This window comes from Neodiprion virginianus, chromosome 2, assembly GCF_021901495.1.
Source record: "Neodiprion virginianus isolate iyNeoVirg1 chromosome 2, iyNeoVirg1.1, whole genome shotgun sequence".
Lineage (NCBI taxonomy): Eukaryota > Metazoa > Arthropoda > Insecta > Hymenoptera > Diprionidae > Neodiprion > Neodiprion virginianus.
This window is the reverse complement of record NC_060878.1, coordinates 23,992,514-24,008,960: the sequence shown is the minus strand read 5'-3', so window position 1 is coordinate 24,008,960 and position 16,447 is coordinate 23,992,514. Positions and strand designations below refer to the sequence as shown.

At 36.1% G+C, this 16,447-nt stretch overlaps 2 protein-coding genes and 1 long non-coding RNA gene across 7 annotated transcripts; 2 read left to right on the top strand and 1 right to left on the bottom strand.

Moving 5' to 3' along the window:
• Positions 1 to 2,042: 2,042 nt before the first annotated feature.
• LOC124298785 (histone-lysine N-methyltransferase SMYD3) lies at positions 2,043 to 11,937 on the top strand. 5 transcript variants are annotated; one of them, XM_046751269.1, is made up of 7 exons: positions 5,517 to 5,652; positions 5,768 to 5,955; positions 6,310 to 6,551; positions 7,343 to 7,647; positions 9,279 to 9,558; positions 10,573 to 10,738; positions 10,872 to 11,937. In XM_046751269.1, the coding sequence occupies exons 2-7, from the start codon at positions 5,840 to 5,842 to the stop codon at positions 11,080 to 11,082; spliced, it is 1,320 nt and encodes a 439-aa protein (XP_046607225.1). In that variant the 5' UTR covers positions 5,517 to 5,652; positions 5,768 to 5,839; the 3' UTR covers positions 11,083 to 11,937. The 5 variants fall into 5 exon arrangements, with proteins under 5 accessions (XP_046607223.1, XP_046607226.1, XP_046607225.1 ...); XM_046751267.1 differs by lacking the exons at positions 5,517 to 5,652; positions 5,768 to 5,955 and adding an exon at positions 2,043 to 2,280; XM_046751270.1 differs by lacking the exons at positions 5,517 to 5,652; positions 5,768 to 5,955 and adding an exon at positions 5,108 to 5,400.
• LOC124298784 (endoplasmic reticulum chaperone BiP) lies at positions 11,492 to 15,570 on the bottom strand. Its single transcript, XM_046751266.1, has 6 exons — positions 15,444 to 15,570; positions 14,752 to 14,905; positions 14,151 to 14,571; positions 13,583 to 13,948; positions 12,998 to 13,401; positions 11,492 to 12,751 (listed from the first exon to the last, which is right to left on the bottom strand). Exons 2-6 carry the CDS (start codon positions 14,877 to 14,879, stop codon positions 12,091 to 12,093), a joined length of 1,980 nt encoding a protein of 659 aa, XP_046607222.1. The 5' UTR covers positions 14,880 to 14,905; positions 15,444 to 15,570; the 3' UTR covers positions 11,492 to 12,090.
• Positions 15,571 to 15,691: 121 nt separating this feature from the next.
• Positions 15,692 to 16,428, top strand: LOC124298787 (uncharacterized). The gene is made up of 2 exons (XR_006906882.1): positions 15,692 to 16,155; positions 16,315 to 16,428. It is a non-coding gene; the product is annotated as an uncharacterized LOC124298787 (long non-coding RNA).
• Positions 16,429 to 16,447: the final 19 nt, after the last annotated feature.

Genomic DNA, 16,447 nt, shown 5'->3' with positions numbered 1-16,447 from the left:
ATGATACTGATCCGTATTCAACTATCCGAAGTCTGAACATGCGCGTTGAAACTTTTATTGTCTAATATCTAATTACTTCATGCTACTGCCTCTAAATTACTCTACTATCAACATAGAGTATAAGAAGTATAGGAATAGAGTAGGGGAGCTACTTCAGCGACCCTACTAGAAAGAGAAAGAAAATGAAAGTACCTGTGTAGAGCGCCTAATTGTATGTTGTATGCGCCATAGAGAGAGAAAAATAGATTCATTGTCTCTCTCTCTCTCTCTCTTTCTAGTTCGGGGACACTTGCAGAGCCACCTTTCCTCCTTTATCATTCTTAGAGCATATAGCAATAATTGCTGGTATATTTATCACTAGATCATCCAGAGAATGGTTTTCCATGCTATTTTTGTACCGTTTTTGAATTTCGATAATTTTACTCTAACCGCTATATGTCTCTTTCGTACGATCCATCGTTGCAAATCAATGAGATAATAATTATAAGTGTCGAAATATATTTGTTAAAGCCGTGAGATTTATACGTACGTATGTAGCAAAATTCTCGATATAAAATACACATGCGGCATGATATATGAAGAGCCTGTAATGTGCGAAAGAATGTGAATAAGCGATCTGAATACAATCGCTGCGCACGTGGCTTCGGAATTCCGAGTATATAGTTCGTGGGATTCGTAGATATTATAGTATATCAACTTATTATTAGTAAAAATATTTTTAACCTTTTCAAAAAACACTGTGTTGATGCTGAATGAAATTACAAGTATTTGAGTTTCATTGTGAGATCATCAGAACGATCAACTATCACACTTTCTGACATATTTAAAATCTGATTAGTTTATACTGCAGTTGAAAGAAAAAAGAGATTTTCATTTCTCCACCTTATTATTATGGTGATTCGACTTGAAAAAATTAAAATTGAGCACTGTTAGTGTAGATTTCCCTGTTTTCAACTTATCGAAAAGTGGAAAACCCAAAAGATATGCACTCTCACAATCAGTGCGCAACTGTAAATCGAATTCGTATGTATAATAATCATATTATCTAATTCTATCGAACGATACGAGCGGGAATTCAAAAATTTAGTATCACGTAACCACAGTTTTGCATAATAGCAACAATGGCAATAATTGACAATAGAGATTGGTTTACTTTCCAAGTAAAAGAACCATGGCCATTTAAACGTTCAGTTGTATAAATTTTGCCTAACTTCAAAATCACTTATTATAGTGAATTTAGAATCCACCAGTATGTATATTATGGCTATGTAATCGCAACTAATAATCGGAATATGATATCAACGTAATGAATTACTGCCTGAAATTATAGCTTAGGTATAAAATTATATCAATTGTTAATATTTTATCTTGTCATTACATTATGAGTATATCAAATTTGAATGTCATTAAGTCTATTAAGCTGCATTCAAATGACTGAATACTCGCGGCAAAGATATAAGGTATAAAAGCTAGGTCGTTTGATCATTTTTTGATCATTTCATGCAATTCATCTACACCATGTAATTGCTAGATCAATACATATGCAGGTATCAAATGCTGTGTATACCAATATAAAAGTCAAGGAATATCACGTGTTCAATTGGAACATGTGTAGTTGTACATCAGTGATCAGCCGAATTATTATATAAGAAATTATACCTCCATGCTCAATCGTCATGCCCTTGAAGATTTTCCGCTGAAAGAAAATCAGGCGAGAGTAAAATTTTTCATTAGACTCATTTGATCTCATTTCCAGGGGAATGAACTACTGTGTGAAATGCTGAGAGGCTTGATTATCCGTAATACGTAACTGTTGCAGAGACGGTATATGCCTGGAAATATATGCAGCATCTATTTCTACAGGTTGAGAACCATGATAAGTCTATTTATAATACCGTGTTAAACTTGGTGTCATCTGAAAAAACCTAGTGGTTAATTTTAGGGTTGCAGTATAGAATGCTGATACACACAAGCTCATTGGATCTAGGTATCTTTATGTGTAACGTGGGACTCAATTTAAAGATTGGCCCAGCGTCGTGAGTAACGCACTCAATTCATAGTTTCAGTTTCTTTTATTACCTCGACGGCAGCAACTGGATGCTAAATCTTTGAAGTTCATCCAACAAAATATAAGTTATATGTGAGAATGAGGTTTACAAATAACGATTACAAAAATAGAGCTAATATCAGTAAAGGAACAAGTCTTCTTAGTGCTAAACCGTTTGTGTATGTCCTCAAGTCACTTTTTCGATGGAACCGATGTGACAATTGTTTCGCGAGGTGAGACAACATTAAATTTATTCTGATTTCAAGTATACCTATATAATTATCGCACAAATGGCAGCCACAAGCATGACGTCAAAACCCTATAGTTCCTAACTAGTAAAACTGCAGTGCCAACTCAATTTATTAATTACTGTTGATTATTATAATAATTGTTATTATAATAATTAACTTGCACTCCAATATATTAAAGTGCATATGATCTTTAGCAATGAAATCAAGCCAGCTATCAACATACAATTTAAATTTCCAACATTTACCGTCGCAGACGATCCACTTTTGAAACCATCCATACAGGAACATTTCGCGTTTTTATAGAAAACAAGCTGATTATGATGAAGATTATAACAAAGGTTCCGAATAGTTTAATTATTTTTTTTAATTTCAACTCTATTGCAGTTTTTTAAATGATTTTCAGTTTTAAAGCTACGAATTCAGGTTACAAATACACAAATTCCAGATATCCCTTATGCCAAACTATTCGTTATAATAGCGATTCCGAGGGCAATTGTAAAATATTTGGATCATCAAATTGAAAACATTGATCTTCCCAGTACACAAAAACGAATTGCGTTCGAATTGGAAACGAATATTCGGAATGACGAATTGAAACATTATCAGTTTCGAACATTTATTATTTCAACGATTGTGACTATTCGTTTCATTGTGTGATTCGGAATTGGACACAAGACAATTCGCATGTCCATATTTATTCGAAATCGAATAAATTTCATCGAATACAATATATTTTGCCAACTAATATTTTAGGGTCCTCATTTATTTTGAAATTTGACGTAACCTGTTGTATCATTATCAATATAACTATTTAATAAAAAATGAAAACGACAAAATCGCATCTTCGATCGATTACCACTCGTAATATCGTGTATAGTGTACACCGTTGTGAAAACGTAAGTTTCGAGAAAAACGCGTCCAAAGTTTAAGGACTAATTTCGCGAGTGAAAACTGTTTGAACTCACTCCTCAACGTGTGCATGAGTTAATATAAAAAAATCATGCAGATTGCATCTGTAGTTTTAAAAATCTTTTTCACCATTTAACACAATGACATTGACAGCAAAATTCAAGGTTTTTAAACTAAAAAGTTGAAATGAAATGTCAAGGTCCTACAAGAGTTAAAGAGGTACACGCTATAGTAAAAGACCAAAAAGTAGGTGATATTCACGAATCTTTTTATTTATTCAAAAAAATTATAATTTAAATGGTTTTTCGACGTACGTAACAAATTTGCAACTGAAATTTGGTTTGATAAAAAAAATGCAGAAGTTGCAGCAGTCCGACGATTGTCTAGAGGATTGCACCTCTTATGTTGTTCAGAAATGAAAAAACAAAAGTTCTACATAATTCAGGAAAGTCCTCTATATAGCTAGAACTAAAATCAATCAGATAACAACGCATGAAATAAAAAATGACTAAAGATAAGTACTTGAAACAATAACAATATGGTCGACTTTGCACAGACATTTCAAACTTTCGTTTGTTATAGAGAATAGAAATTCTGCATGAATTATGTTTTAATATTGCTTTAGACTACAGAAAATTTATGTACGAGTCAAATGAGATTTGAACGTTTTAATTTTGGTCAATTAGTGTAAACATCGTGAGAAAGTTTTCAAGATATGATATTGAGTTCGACAAAAGTAATTTTATGAAATATGCGTTTAAAGGTTTTTCAGGGAATAACAATTGGACGAACAACAGCTGCGAAACCAGATCAATTTTCAACCTGCACTCGCTTGTCTGCAAACCTTCATTACTCCTATATTTTGCATCTCTGCTAAAAAAATCTTTGATTTATAATCCAGTAAGATCATAGAAAAAATCGTATTTGAAAAATTTATTTTTTTATCGATCGTAACATTAGCGAATACCCGCTTAATCCCTTGAAAATCCTATATCCTCACAAAGCAAATATGATTTAATCATTAAACCGAATGTAATAATTTTATTACGTATTTAGTCGGGAAAATGTTTGAAATATTCACTGGCGTAGTTGGTTGATTGTAACAAACATTGTTAAAGACAGTCAGCCTTGGAGTTACCTGAGGGCCGCTTCTGGGAGCATCGGTGAAAGAATTTCCTAACATTATCGACGCAGTCCGGATTAGAAAAGTTCGTTGCTTTGGTTGTTCGCATGTACGGAAATTGATTTTTCTTTATAGCAGGCGTAAAGCAGGATTTTAAGCCTTTTTATTTTTTAAGAATTAAAGCCCGTTTACGCCTACGTAGGACGAAAAATATTGTTCGCACCACGGGCGTAATACTTTACATCCTAGGTACGGAAATAGCTATTATATAACGCCAGCATGTTATACACGGTCCTTCATGCGTACCGTACACAAAGTACCCTTTTTTTTGTCGGTTGAATAAGCTGCGAATGCGCATGCGTGAAGTACTGAAAAGACCACTCCGGCCGTGTTCGACAATCTCACTAATCTCCAGTGGACGGTCTCTTCTTTTTGATGAACCTTTAAAATGATAGGAGCGGACGCGCAGAACGTACTTCCTGCTGCGCGACACCGGCACATGCGCAAATTATTACGATGAAAATATAACCTCAAAACCTGGGTAAATTGGTCAAACCACGTGTCAAACACTGTCGGTATTGTTTTTACTGTCGATTTTTCTTTATACCTATAATAAAAGATGTCTCAGAAGCAAGAAGTTATGGTAAAGCACATAACTTCTTGACACATTTTACCAAGTTTTGAGGTTATATCCTCATTGTAATAATTTGCGCATGTGCCGGTCTCGCGCAGCAGGAAGTACGTTCTGCGCGTGCACTGCTATCATTTTGAAGGAATTCATAAAAAAAAGAGATCGTCGAACACGGCCCTAAGTTCTAAAAAGTTACAAGTGGTCTTTTCTGTACTGCGCGCAAGTGGTGCCGCGAACAAATCTGATATTATGCGACTCTAACCTCAATTTCGTGCTTCGCGAAAACACGCGTAACATCTCTTGTTATGTAAAGAATCGTGTGCAACAAGGAGGCAACCATTTTTTGCCTCGCGTATTTGCGATATTCATCTTCGACCCACCTACGACTTATATTGCAAACGTACGCTCGGCTCGAAAAGACCGCCTAAAGTAAGACCGAGTCGGTACGGCAGAATACTGCAATTTTGTTCCCTGTCCTTCATGAAACCTTACCTTACACCCGTATTCATAGTCCTCCCTTGAGGAACAAGGATACCTTGTTCATGAAACGTGAAATGAGAACCCGTATTCATAGTCCTTCCTTGAGGAACAAGGATTCCTTGTTCATGAAATGTGAAATGAGAACAAGGAATCCTTGTTCCTCAAGGAAGGACTATGAATACGGGTGTTACCCGTGGCAATTATTATAGAGGTCAGTGCACGTGAATCAGACACGCAGCAACACGCAGTCCGTTGCGTCCGATCGGGGTTCATTTGCACTGTATGACTGAAATTCGACTAAAATTATGAATACCGCTAGGTTGTAGGAAAGCAATTCATATTTAAGAATCAGAATTTAGGGGCGATAAGTAGAATGACATTAATTACTGATCATCAATATGAAGGGTGAACATAGTCAAATTCTGAAAGGCTCAGTAATCTCAACTGCGACACCGTTCGCGTTTGTTTTGATGTCCAAATACAGAAATGACAGATGCGACAACTGCTTGCGGAGGTATAATAACAATAGAATTGGCTCGCCAATTATTAACATGTGTACAAATTGGCAGCGATTTCTTCCCCACTTTATCTGTTTGTTTCATCTGTAATTATTCTTCTAATTCAGAGTTTTGCAGATATCACACGATACATTTCTCACTGAAATTAGCTGCATTGATAATTCTTTGACTACTTTACAGCAGGTTGAAAACGTTTAAATTTACTGTTACATTGTATCGCTTTGCATCACAACAATTTTGATACGATTGAATTTCTTATAAATGAATGTATTAACTGAAAGAACATTCTTGTGTAATTGAGAAGCTTTAATAATGAGTTGCTAATACATTCAATGGTATTCACTTTATAGCAGTAAACTACTGAAATGTTCAGCGTGTCAATGTGTATATTACTGCGATCGCCACTGTCAAAAAGAATCATGGGGCATACACAAGTTCGAGTGTACAAATTTGAAGCGAATATCACCAAGAATAATTCCTGACGCAGCTAGATTAATGGCACGAATAGTCATAAAGTTGAACAAAGGTGGAGCAGACGAGCAAGGCTTTTACACAGAGACAAGATTCAGGAAGTTCAAGGATCTTATGTCTCGTAAGTAACAAGAAAAAATGGCAAGTTTCAGAAAAACTACTTTTCGAGCTCGCATTTTGAAGGGTTCAATCTCATAATTAGATTATGGAAAACACCTTATCATTTAATTTATTTGTAGAGATTATTAAAATCAAATGGGATTCAAATATTGTAAAAAGAGACGAAAAAAACATTTAAACAATCTTGAGCAATGTAATTTACAACAATGTTTTCAGCCTCAAAATAAAACGTCATCTTTACTTTGTTAAAAAGATTATTCTGAGATAATTTGAATAACGCCAGCTAAGAAATCAATAATTTGAGAAAAATTTTGATAACCAGACATTCAAAATGAGTAACTCTGATGTTTTTGGGCTTATTTTACTCACCACAGATTTTTTCAAAATGGTGCAACAGATTTTCGTGAAAAATTATATACGCATGTTATAACTATAACGTATGGTAAAATTTCTTGATTGTCTTTCACAATCAGATAATATGTGGGAATTTGGTCAGCAAGCAGTATAGGCACAAAAACATAGGAATCAGATAAATATATACCAGCGTTTAATCAGTTTGAACGTTGTAATTGTAAAATTATCTGTTAAATTGTCGATATCTTAGCTTGTGTTTATTGAATTTTCTCGGATTCATTTTAGTGAAACAGTCAAGTTGTTGTTTCGTTTATGATCATCATCATTCTCATAAACAGTACTGCTAGAGATTTTTTAAACAGTTCCTTCTCTTTCTCTAATTTTCTATCCAGACAGTCCTGCCAAATTATCCTCAAATTCATACATCTCATTTTTCAGATTATTCCGATCTGAAACAAGATGTGAAACGAATGGAACACTTTACGTCTCTATGTGGTGTCTTATTTGAAGTCCTCGGAGAGACGCTTCTACCAAACTCAGCAGAGTTGATGGGAATATATGGTCGCCTGTGCGTCAACTCTTTCAACATATTAGACTCAGAGATGAACAGCATCGGAACTGGGGTTTACCTAGGGCCTTCCGTAATGGATCATAGTTGCAAGCCAAATGCTGTTGCTGTTTTTGAAGGGACTACAATCACCATTAGAGCCCTGGAAGATATACCTCGATTAGATTGGTCAGAGGTATGAAAATACACAAGTTTCAATACTCATTCCACCGTATTAACTCAATCATTCAGAATAATTCAATTGTTTTGCTTTCAATCAAGTTCCAGATCTAAACTGATCTGTTAACCCTTTAAGTCATACATTATTGTGCTGAGTCAACTTTTATAACAAGGTAGTATTCCATGGTTTTCGAGGTTGCTGATTACGTATCGGAAGTCAAATTTAAAAAGTTGAAGATGGTCGATCCAATACGGCGGACGAAAATTTCAAATTTGATCGAATACAGTCAAAAAACTTTATGCAGGGATTTTCGATGTGTTTGATTGGATTTGCCATACTCAATTTTGGAAATCTGATTTTCCCAAAAACCCCTGGACAGAGATTTGTCTTCGGATTCGAGCAAATTCGAAATTTTTGTCCACCATATTAGATCCACCATCTTGAATTTTTAAAATCTGATTCCAGATTCGTAATCAGCAACCCCAAAAACTTAAAATTTAAGTAAAACATGTGTACGTGTAGAGGGGTAACCTTCGCAGAAAAGAAATATTCCATCATTTCTTACATTTTTTTTCAATCAATTTACTTCTAACAATAATAATTTACATTATGTCGCAATAATTTCTCTCGAGTATTGAAAACCTATTAGTGGACTATCAGAAATAGCAAAAAACCGAAATAAAATATATTGAAAAGTTCTCTAAATATATAAAAAATGGATATAAAATAGATGGTAAGAATATTTACTATTATGACTGATAGGGTTAATCAATCTGCGCTCATAATATTATTTACACAAACTCGTATTTCCAGGCTTTTACTAAACTTGTATCATTTCCTTACAGAGTTTATTTTCTTCGTATTATGACACCATAGTTTGCCTATTTGTTGTATCGTATTAAATAGTGCTGGAATTGAGCTTGATTGCCAAGAAACATTTTCCTTCTGCAATTGTACGAAAAGCTATAAAATGCTCAATTTCTTTTACTACATACAGATAATGCTGATCGTTACTTGTTGCTGTTAGTAATTGCAGCTTGCAGTTGCTTCGCATAAAATATGGGTGCTTACATCATATAGTAGTTACTTGTTGTTTTGTCCAAAGTGTTGCTCATCCGTTTGTTTGTTTGTTCATCATTGTTGATATTTCATTATATAAACACGCAGTCCACATTATGTTGCATTTTTTGAACCATGTGCTGATTTTCCCTGTGTTTCATAATATATGCATAGTACTTTGCGCAGGTGTGTAAATTTAATGAATAAATACAACATAAATATCTAACTTGCTGTCAACAAAGCATGATTTTTGGATAACAGATAGAAATCCACTTGTTCTCAAGTATTTTCAACTCAAATTAATAATACAAATACCGAGATATTTCACTTTCAGCGATACTAACTCAATTCTGCATGCATTATTAAAGTGAGTTACAAAAGCAATCGAAGTCATATGTCATGATAAGAAGTATAATACTTTATTGCATCCTTATTTTATCCATGATTTTGCGAAATTGTGATTTTACTATAAAACATAGATAATTTTCGGCTTACAAAGCAATGTTTCAATATTACACTATATTGATTAACTAATGAAAAGTACTAAATTTAGTTTGGTTCCATCTTTCTCACCGACAATAAATCAGATCAGAATATCATACATCGACCTGCTCAATTCCACGGAAGAAAGACAAACTGAATTACAAGCTGGTTATTATTTTCGATGCAACTGTGAACGATGCACGTCACCTGAGCCGTTTGTGATGGCTGCTGCTTGTCCGAGTCCGTCATGCGATGCTCCATGCTTTCCGTCTGAGGAAAGTTGTTCAGAATGTGGAGAAAAACTACCCGAAACACTGAGCGATTTGTTTGAAGAAGTTACAGAATTTACTCTACATCATTTACAAAGCATGAAGACTGTCGCATGTATCCTTGTCGAAACACCGGAGTAATGAAATACGATGTGACATAATATCTCTTATATTGTCGACTTGTAATGGTTGGTGGGATTCACCAACTTTCGGCCGGCTTTTTAAGGTAAAAATTTTAATCTGGCTGCAGTTTCATTGCTATAACATACTGTATAAGAAGATATAAAAATCCATCCACCCTTGACAAAAAAGACGTTGCTAAATTTTTTCACATTTATGTATTGAACTTTTGTCTTCGAATTTCTAACAGTTCCTGTGGTCGGAAAAAAAATGTAACCTAATCTGTGATTTTTGTAAAAAATCTGTTATTTCCAAAGATCATATCCATTTTGATGGATCCTTTGAAACTGCCAACAAACACGTTTTTCCGTCACTTTTAGACATGTGTATGTGAACGAGTCAACCCTTTGAAGCATACATTTTTCCTTGCAGTCAAATTCTTTGAACCTTATATTTTCAGTCCACTGTATTGGATCCGCTATCTTGAATCTTATATTTTCAGTCCGTCGTATTGGATCCACTGTCTTGAATTTTTAAATTCTGACGTCAGATTCATTTTTAGCGACTCCAAAAATCCAATATTACGAAGTTCCACTTTTCTAGTCCCCATAACCTTCCCACAGTTAAATTTATTCTTTAAAAATAGGCGTTTTCAACACTTTGTTTATTTATAGCGCTCACTATATTCTCGGAATCATCATAAACCCTTTAAAACATCCACATTGACATCTTAGTAGACCAGTTATGCAAAAAAATTACAGCGATATTTCAAAAATTTAATATAAATTTTCAATAGCCAATTCAAAAAAGGTGTCTCATGTGTGAGATGCTGTACCACAAAGGGTTAAACATGAATTTCTTTTTATTTTTTTCGTTACGAAAAGTAGACATGCGGATCTTTGTTTACAATATAACGTATCCAAATTGCAGCAAAATTGAAATGTTTACCTTAAAAAACTGGCGAAACGTTAGGGTATCAGGCTGTAAGCAACTTAACTCAAATCTTCAGATCTCGATGTTAGTAAAATATGCCTAAAGAAGCAGGAAGGCGTATTACATTCCCTCAACTTGCAGCATGTACGAACGCTCGACGCTGCTTTTGAAGCGGCAGTCAATTTGGGCACTTGTTGGGAAGATGCTGAACATTATGGAACTAAACTCATACCTGGATATCTGTAAGTGCTCTGATTTCCTGTGCATGGCTCAATTTGTTATTACATCCACAATAATTAGTCATGTATCACTTATCTACTTCTTCTTCTAGCAATATCAGTTTTACTTACTGTACATTGCATTTACCATTTTCAGATTATATTATGGCGCCATGCACCCATTAACAGGATTACTCTATCTGAAATTAGGAAAGATACAATTGTATTTAGGGAAATCGAGCAGAGCAGTTGACACACTCAAAAAGGCTGCAGCAGTTTTAACTGTAACACATGGCGATCAACACTCTCTTGTTAGAGAGCAGCTCAGACCATTGACTTATCAAGCTATTTCCCAATATTCTAATTAAATAAGGCCAATTTTCACTTACAGAAATATATTTTTAGATTTTGTATAAACACTGTTCACCGAATTATCGAGATATTATACTGCCGCAGTACACGATAACGACGAGAATGAAAAATAATTGTATGAGCAAACTGTAGCAAAAATTACATTATTGAACTCTGACGATGGGTTGTAATTACCAAAGCTTAATGAAATTCTGGCAAGTTTTAGAATCACTTTTACGATGCATTTATTAGATGGACAATGGGAAAGATAAGTATGTAAATTATTAAATTTATTTAGATACGTTCTACATGTTAGGCTGGTTATAAAAATGGTGCGTTTCTAGAATCACGTGGAACCAAACTTTTTTACCATAAATTTATGGAAAATCAATAACAAGGGAGTTCGTTATAAAATTTGGACGATGATTACTTTACTGAAAAAATGTTTATTTTGTGATACTGATAGGATACATCTTGCATTCACGCACTCATACAATATTATTGTATATGCTACACATATACCACAATAACAATAAGAAACTACACTGGCATTCACGCATCAGACACGCTTTTGTCTCTTCACTCCCAGTCTCACAAATATTTTCAAATGTATTCGATTACTATATTAATGGAACATATAAAATAATCAAAATAAATTAACAACACAGTGAAGTCTTACACAGGAATTGACGTTCAACTCCTTCATAGACAATATTCCGAAAAAGGAAATATTGCTGCTTCGTGTCTCATTTTTTTTCCTTCAGGGGTATGGAGGTGGAATTATTTTACAGCAAATATGCTTCAAAGATTGATACAACGATTCGACGATTTACGTCTAGCTTCTTTCTCTTCTAAACTCGCGTTATTTTCTACTTGGCTAGCGAAAAAAAAAACTTTTTGCCATCACGAATCCAGCTGCGTATTTATGTACAGTGTACAAGTCGGTATCGTCGTATAATAATATCTGAAGTATTTGCTTAAAGGATGATTTTTTCAGTCTATAGAACGCAAAGGGCTCTCTGCAATTAAAGTTCATCCTTAAGATCATCATCTTCATCAGGGGAACCACCTGTTGGTGGAACACCACCTGCGCCTTGGTAAAGCTTGGCGATAATAGGCTGAACTATTTCCTCCAATTCCTTCTTTTGCTTCTTGTATTCTTCCGGTTCAGTGTCTTGATTGTCTTCGAGCCACTTGATCTTCTCTTCAATGGCTTCCTCCATTTTCGATTTATCAGAGTCGCTGACCTTGGCACCGAGCTTTTCCTTATCAGACAATTGATTCTTCAGCGAGTACGCGTATGATTCGAGTTCGTTTCGCGCCTCCACTCGCTCCTTCAGTTTCTTGTCATCATCGGCAAACTTCTCAGCGTCTTTGATCATCCTTTCAATGTCATCTGGTGTCAACCGATTCTGATCGTTGGTGATGACGATTTTTTCACGGTTACCAGTTCCCTTGTCCTCAGCAGATACTTGCAATATACCGTTCGCGTCGATTTCGAAAGTCACTTCAATTTGAGGGATTCCTCGTGGCGCCGGTGGGATGCCAGTCAGATCAAACTTGCCCAGCAAGTGATTGTCCTTGGTCATCGGTCTCTCACCTTCGTAAACCTGAATCGTTACTGTGTGCTGATTGTCCGATGCTGTAGAGAATATTTGCGATTTTTTCGTCGGGATTACAGTGTTTCTGTAAACGGAAAGAGAAACTTAATTAACCTTCAAATTAAGCATTTGGTAAATATCGAATAAATGTTACAAGACTTTGATGATATTTCAAAATCCATTTTTTTTGCCAGTATTAGAATCTAACGGCTAATTCTCAGAGTATTCTAATAATAATTAATTTGGAGATCATTTATTTTCGTTGATAAAAAATGTACTTTACCTATCAAAATATGTTGATGTATTACCAAATCATAATAATAATAATTACCTTGGGATAAGCTTGGTCATAACTCCTCCAACAGTTTCAATACCCATGGTCAGAGGGTTAACATCCAAAAGGACAATTGCGTCGGTGTCTTGTTCCCCAGAAAGTACACCAGCCTGTACCGCAGCTCCGTACGCTACAGCTTCATCAGGATTGATGCCCCTTGATGGCTCCTTGCCGCCAAAGAATTCTTTCACAAGTTGCTGGACCTTCGGTATCCTTGTGGATCCACCAACGAGAACAATCTCATCTACGTCTTTTTTGCTCATGTCGGCATCCTCCAAAACTTTCTGTACAGGCTTCATCGTACTGCGGAAGAGATCCATGTTCAGCTCTTCGAATTTGGCTCGTGTCAGCGTCTCAGAGAAGTCTTCACCCTCGAAGAAGGATTCAATCTCAATCCTGACCTGAAAATTTCATAAAACATGTAAATCTTGTTCTGACTTTCGTTTCGGTTTTCGGTACGAAGTTGAACTTTGATAATTCAAATCTGAATCTTGCGATCAAAAGGTTTTGCTGAACTTTTGGTGATTTTCGTGCTGCTGAATTTTTTTTTCAAGTGTTAATAGACATTTAAATCATATTTACCTGGTGACTGGCGCTTAGTGCTCTCTTCGCCTTCTCAACTTCTCTTCGGAGTTTCTGCACGGCTCTGTTATCTTTGCGGATGTCTTTGCCCTTCTTCTTCTTGTAGAGTTTGATGAAGTGGTCCATAACTCTCTGGTCAAAGTCTTCACCTCCCAAATGGGTGTCACCGTTTGTAGACACAACTTCGAACACACCGTTGTCAATAGTCAAGAGACTGACGTCAAAAGTACCACCACCCAGATCGAATACTAAGACATTCTTCTCTCCATCCTTCTTGTCAAGACCGTAAGCAATTGCAGCAGCCGTTGGCTCGTTTATGATTCTCATAACATTCAGACCAGAAATAGTTCCAGCATCTTTGGTTGCCTGTTTTACAGAAAATTTATAATATATTTTCAAGACCTACCAATATTCAAGCAAATTTTGATGCCGAAAAGAGACATAGTGCTGGGAATCTTTGGGTAATTATCGAACATAGTAAACAATGATGGTAAAAACTAGGAATATTCAGTGAGTTGATGCACTCTTGCACAAAAGGTATTGAACATCTTACTGTCAATTATCTTACCTGTCTTTGAGCGTCATTGAAGTACGCAGGTACAGTGACTACAGCATGTGTGACTTTCTTGCCCAAGTAGGCCTCTGCAGTTTCCTTCATTTTATTAAGAACCATGGCAGATATTTCCTCAGGTGCGAATACCTTGTCTCCCTGACTAGTGGAAACTTTGATATGGGGTTTACTGTTTTTCTCAATAACAGTGAACGGGAAGAACTTGACATCCTGCTGAACAGTGCTGTCTGACCATTCTCGACCAATCAAACGCTTTGCGTCAAATACTGTGTTTTCAGGATTTGTCGTCAGCTGGTTCTTGGCTGCGTCACCGATCAGTCTTTCACCATCCGGCGTGAACGCAACATAAGACGGTGTGATACGGTTTCCTTGATCGTTGGCGATAATTTCCACACGACCATTCTTGTAAACGCCGACACTGTATAAAAAAATGTCCAAATTAGTAAAACGAAAATGTTTTTTCAAACCCCAGTCAGCCGGAAATATTAAATTCAGTACTTCAGTCTCAAGAGGTTTGTGGAATAGGGAATTTCAAATGCAGGTTTATCAAGACTGGAAATAGATGGTTAATAATTCAATTTTTATTTGTAATTATTACCATGAATATGTTGTTCCCAAATCAATTCCTATCACCGTTCCAATGTCCTCTTTGTCTTTTTTCTCATCTTTGGCACTTGCCAAGGCTGCGACCAGCCCTAACAGTAAAAGGGCAACTGCTCCCTTCATTTTCACGTATCCAAATATATATTCACCTGAAAAATTGTTGAAAAAATTTGCAGTCAGATACTGATTTAAGCAAATCTGGTCGAAGCTGCCGGACAATTCGGGTACAACTGCAATAGTAGTGTAAAAAAAATTGCTAACATTGTTCAAGTGTCTGCTAAAATCGCAGTTTGCGTTGACAGAAGTTCTATAACTATGAATTTACGATACAATTGACTTTCACAGATGCAATGAAAACACGAAGACTACGAGTTGTAAAATTTCTAGCAGCAGCTGTACCCGGCTATCTCAATAATGCCGGAAAGCCGCGAATTCGGCATGCGTGGAGTTGTCGGTAAAGGCTGCGAAATAATTATTGAACGAGTGACCGATCAACCCTTATTGCTTCGACTGATACTGTAATCGTTAATCCAAAATTATACGGATAGTGGACGGATATGGCTCCTCTTAACGACGTGGCTCGCCGGATAGAAGACTGTTTTATTCCGAAATTAGTTCATTCGAGGAGTGAGAAATATAATATGCACGGTATATCGATTGGCAGTTATTAAACCGATTAATAATTACCAGTAAAATTTCTATTTTGATCCCAGTTCGTTGAGAAGATCACACGAGTTGACACAATTCTATACTGAAACACCTTCCTTCACTTGGGACGTCTGTTAAATGACTGACTAGCGAGCGCATTCATCGCCGGAGATATTAACGGGAAAATTTCGTCGTGTCTTCCTTTGATTGGTCCGAATCTCCACGTTATAGAAGAAACTCGCGCTTTGATTGGACCGCGTCTCTATAGTTGGCCTCCGTTTATTGGCCCACGTCGCGACTCTCGCTTGTTCTAGAAGTTTCGGGGACGAACAAGATTGGACGTGCCTCTCGTAGACTCCGAATGACACACATCAGTGATGAATGCGTTGAGTATATCTCACTGCCCTCGTGTCGAGAATTTTATCGAGCTACGGATTTATATTTTGATGTAATTGCGATAATGACTCTATTACATTTATTTTTTCGTAGTATTAGCGTAAATATCTGATGAATTCTCGCGATACCCGACGACAACGGTTTCGTCAATTGAGAATCCCTCTCCGCAATCTCGATTTTCCGAAGACAGTACGATCTGAATTATGGTCTTCAGTATAATAGAAGCGAAGGGCGAAAAATGAGAGATGCTCCATTTTCAGAAATATCTCAGTTTCTTTACGACTGAATTAAACTCAGGTTCCGTCCTGATAGATCCCTGAACGGACGTTCCTGGCGACGTAGCATGTATAATTGCGTACGTATATACAACGTGGAATATTTAAAAATAACGGGAAGATGAAACGGGATGATGCAAATAACAGCACATCTATTTCACGATATCGTGTCTGGAAAAGAAAAATTACGTCGGACGCGAGTTTAGTTGTAAAAGAACTGAATTCTCTTTCTTTCGCAGATATCGGCAAATTGTTGTTCAGTTGTAACACGACACGGCGCGACGGGCAAAACCCGGCAATGACCTAGAACACCAAAATTGTAAATAGCTCATTTGACAGGTCTTTCATAATTCCCAAAAAAAGCACCTTCGA

Coding starts and splice junctions, on each gene's coding strand:
- LOC124298784 (XM_046751266.1), bottom strand. CDS start 14,879: ATGAAGGGAGCAGTTGCCCTTTTACTGTTAGGGCTGGTCGCAGCCTTG. Junction 14,572..14,751: donor TTGGGAACAACATATTCATG/GTAATAATTACA, acceptor TTTTTTATACAG/TGTCGGCGTTTACAAGAATG. Junction 12,752..12,997: donor ATGACCAAGCTTATCCCAAG/GTAATTATTATT, acceptor TTCCGTTTACAG/AAACACTGTAATCCCGACGA.
- LOC124298785 (XM_046751267.1), top strand. CDS start 2,147: ATGAGGTTTACAAATAACGATTACAAAAATAGAGCTAATATCAGTAAA. Junction 2,281..6,309: donor TGTGACAATTGTTTCGCGAG/GTGAGACAACAT, acceptor TTCACTTTATAG/CAGTAAACTACTGAAATGTT. Junction 7,648..9,278: donor CTCGATTAGATTGGTCAGAG/GTATGAAAATAC, acceptor ACAATAAATCAG/ATCAGAATATCATACATCGA.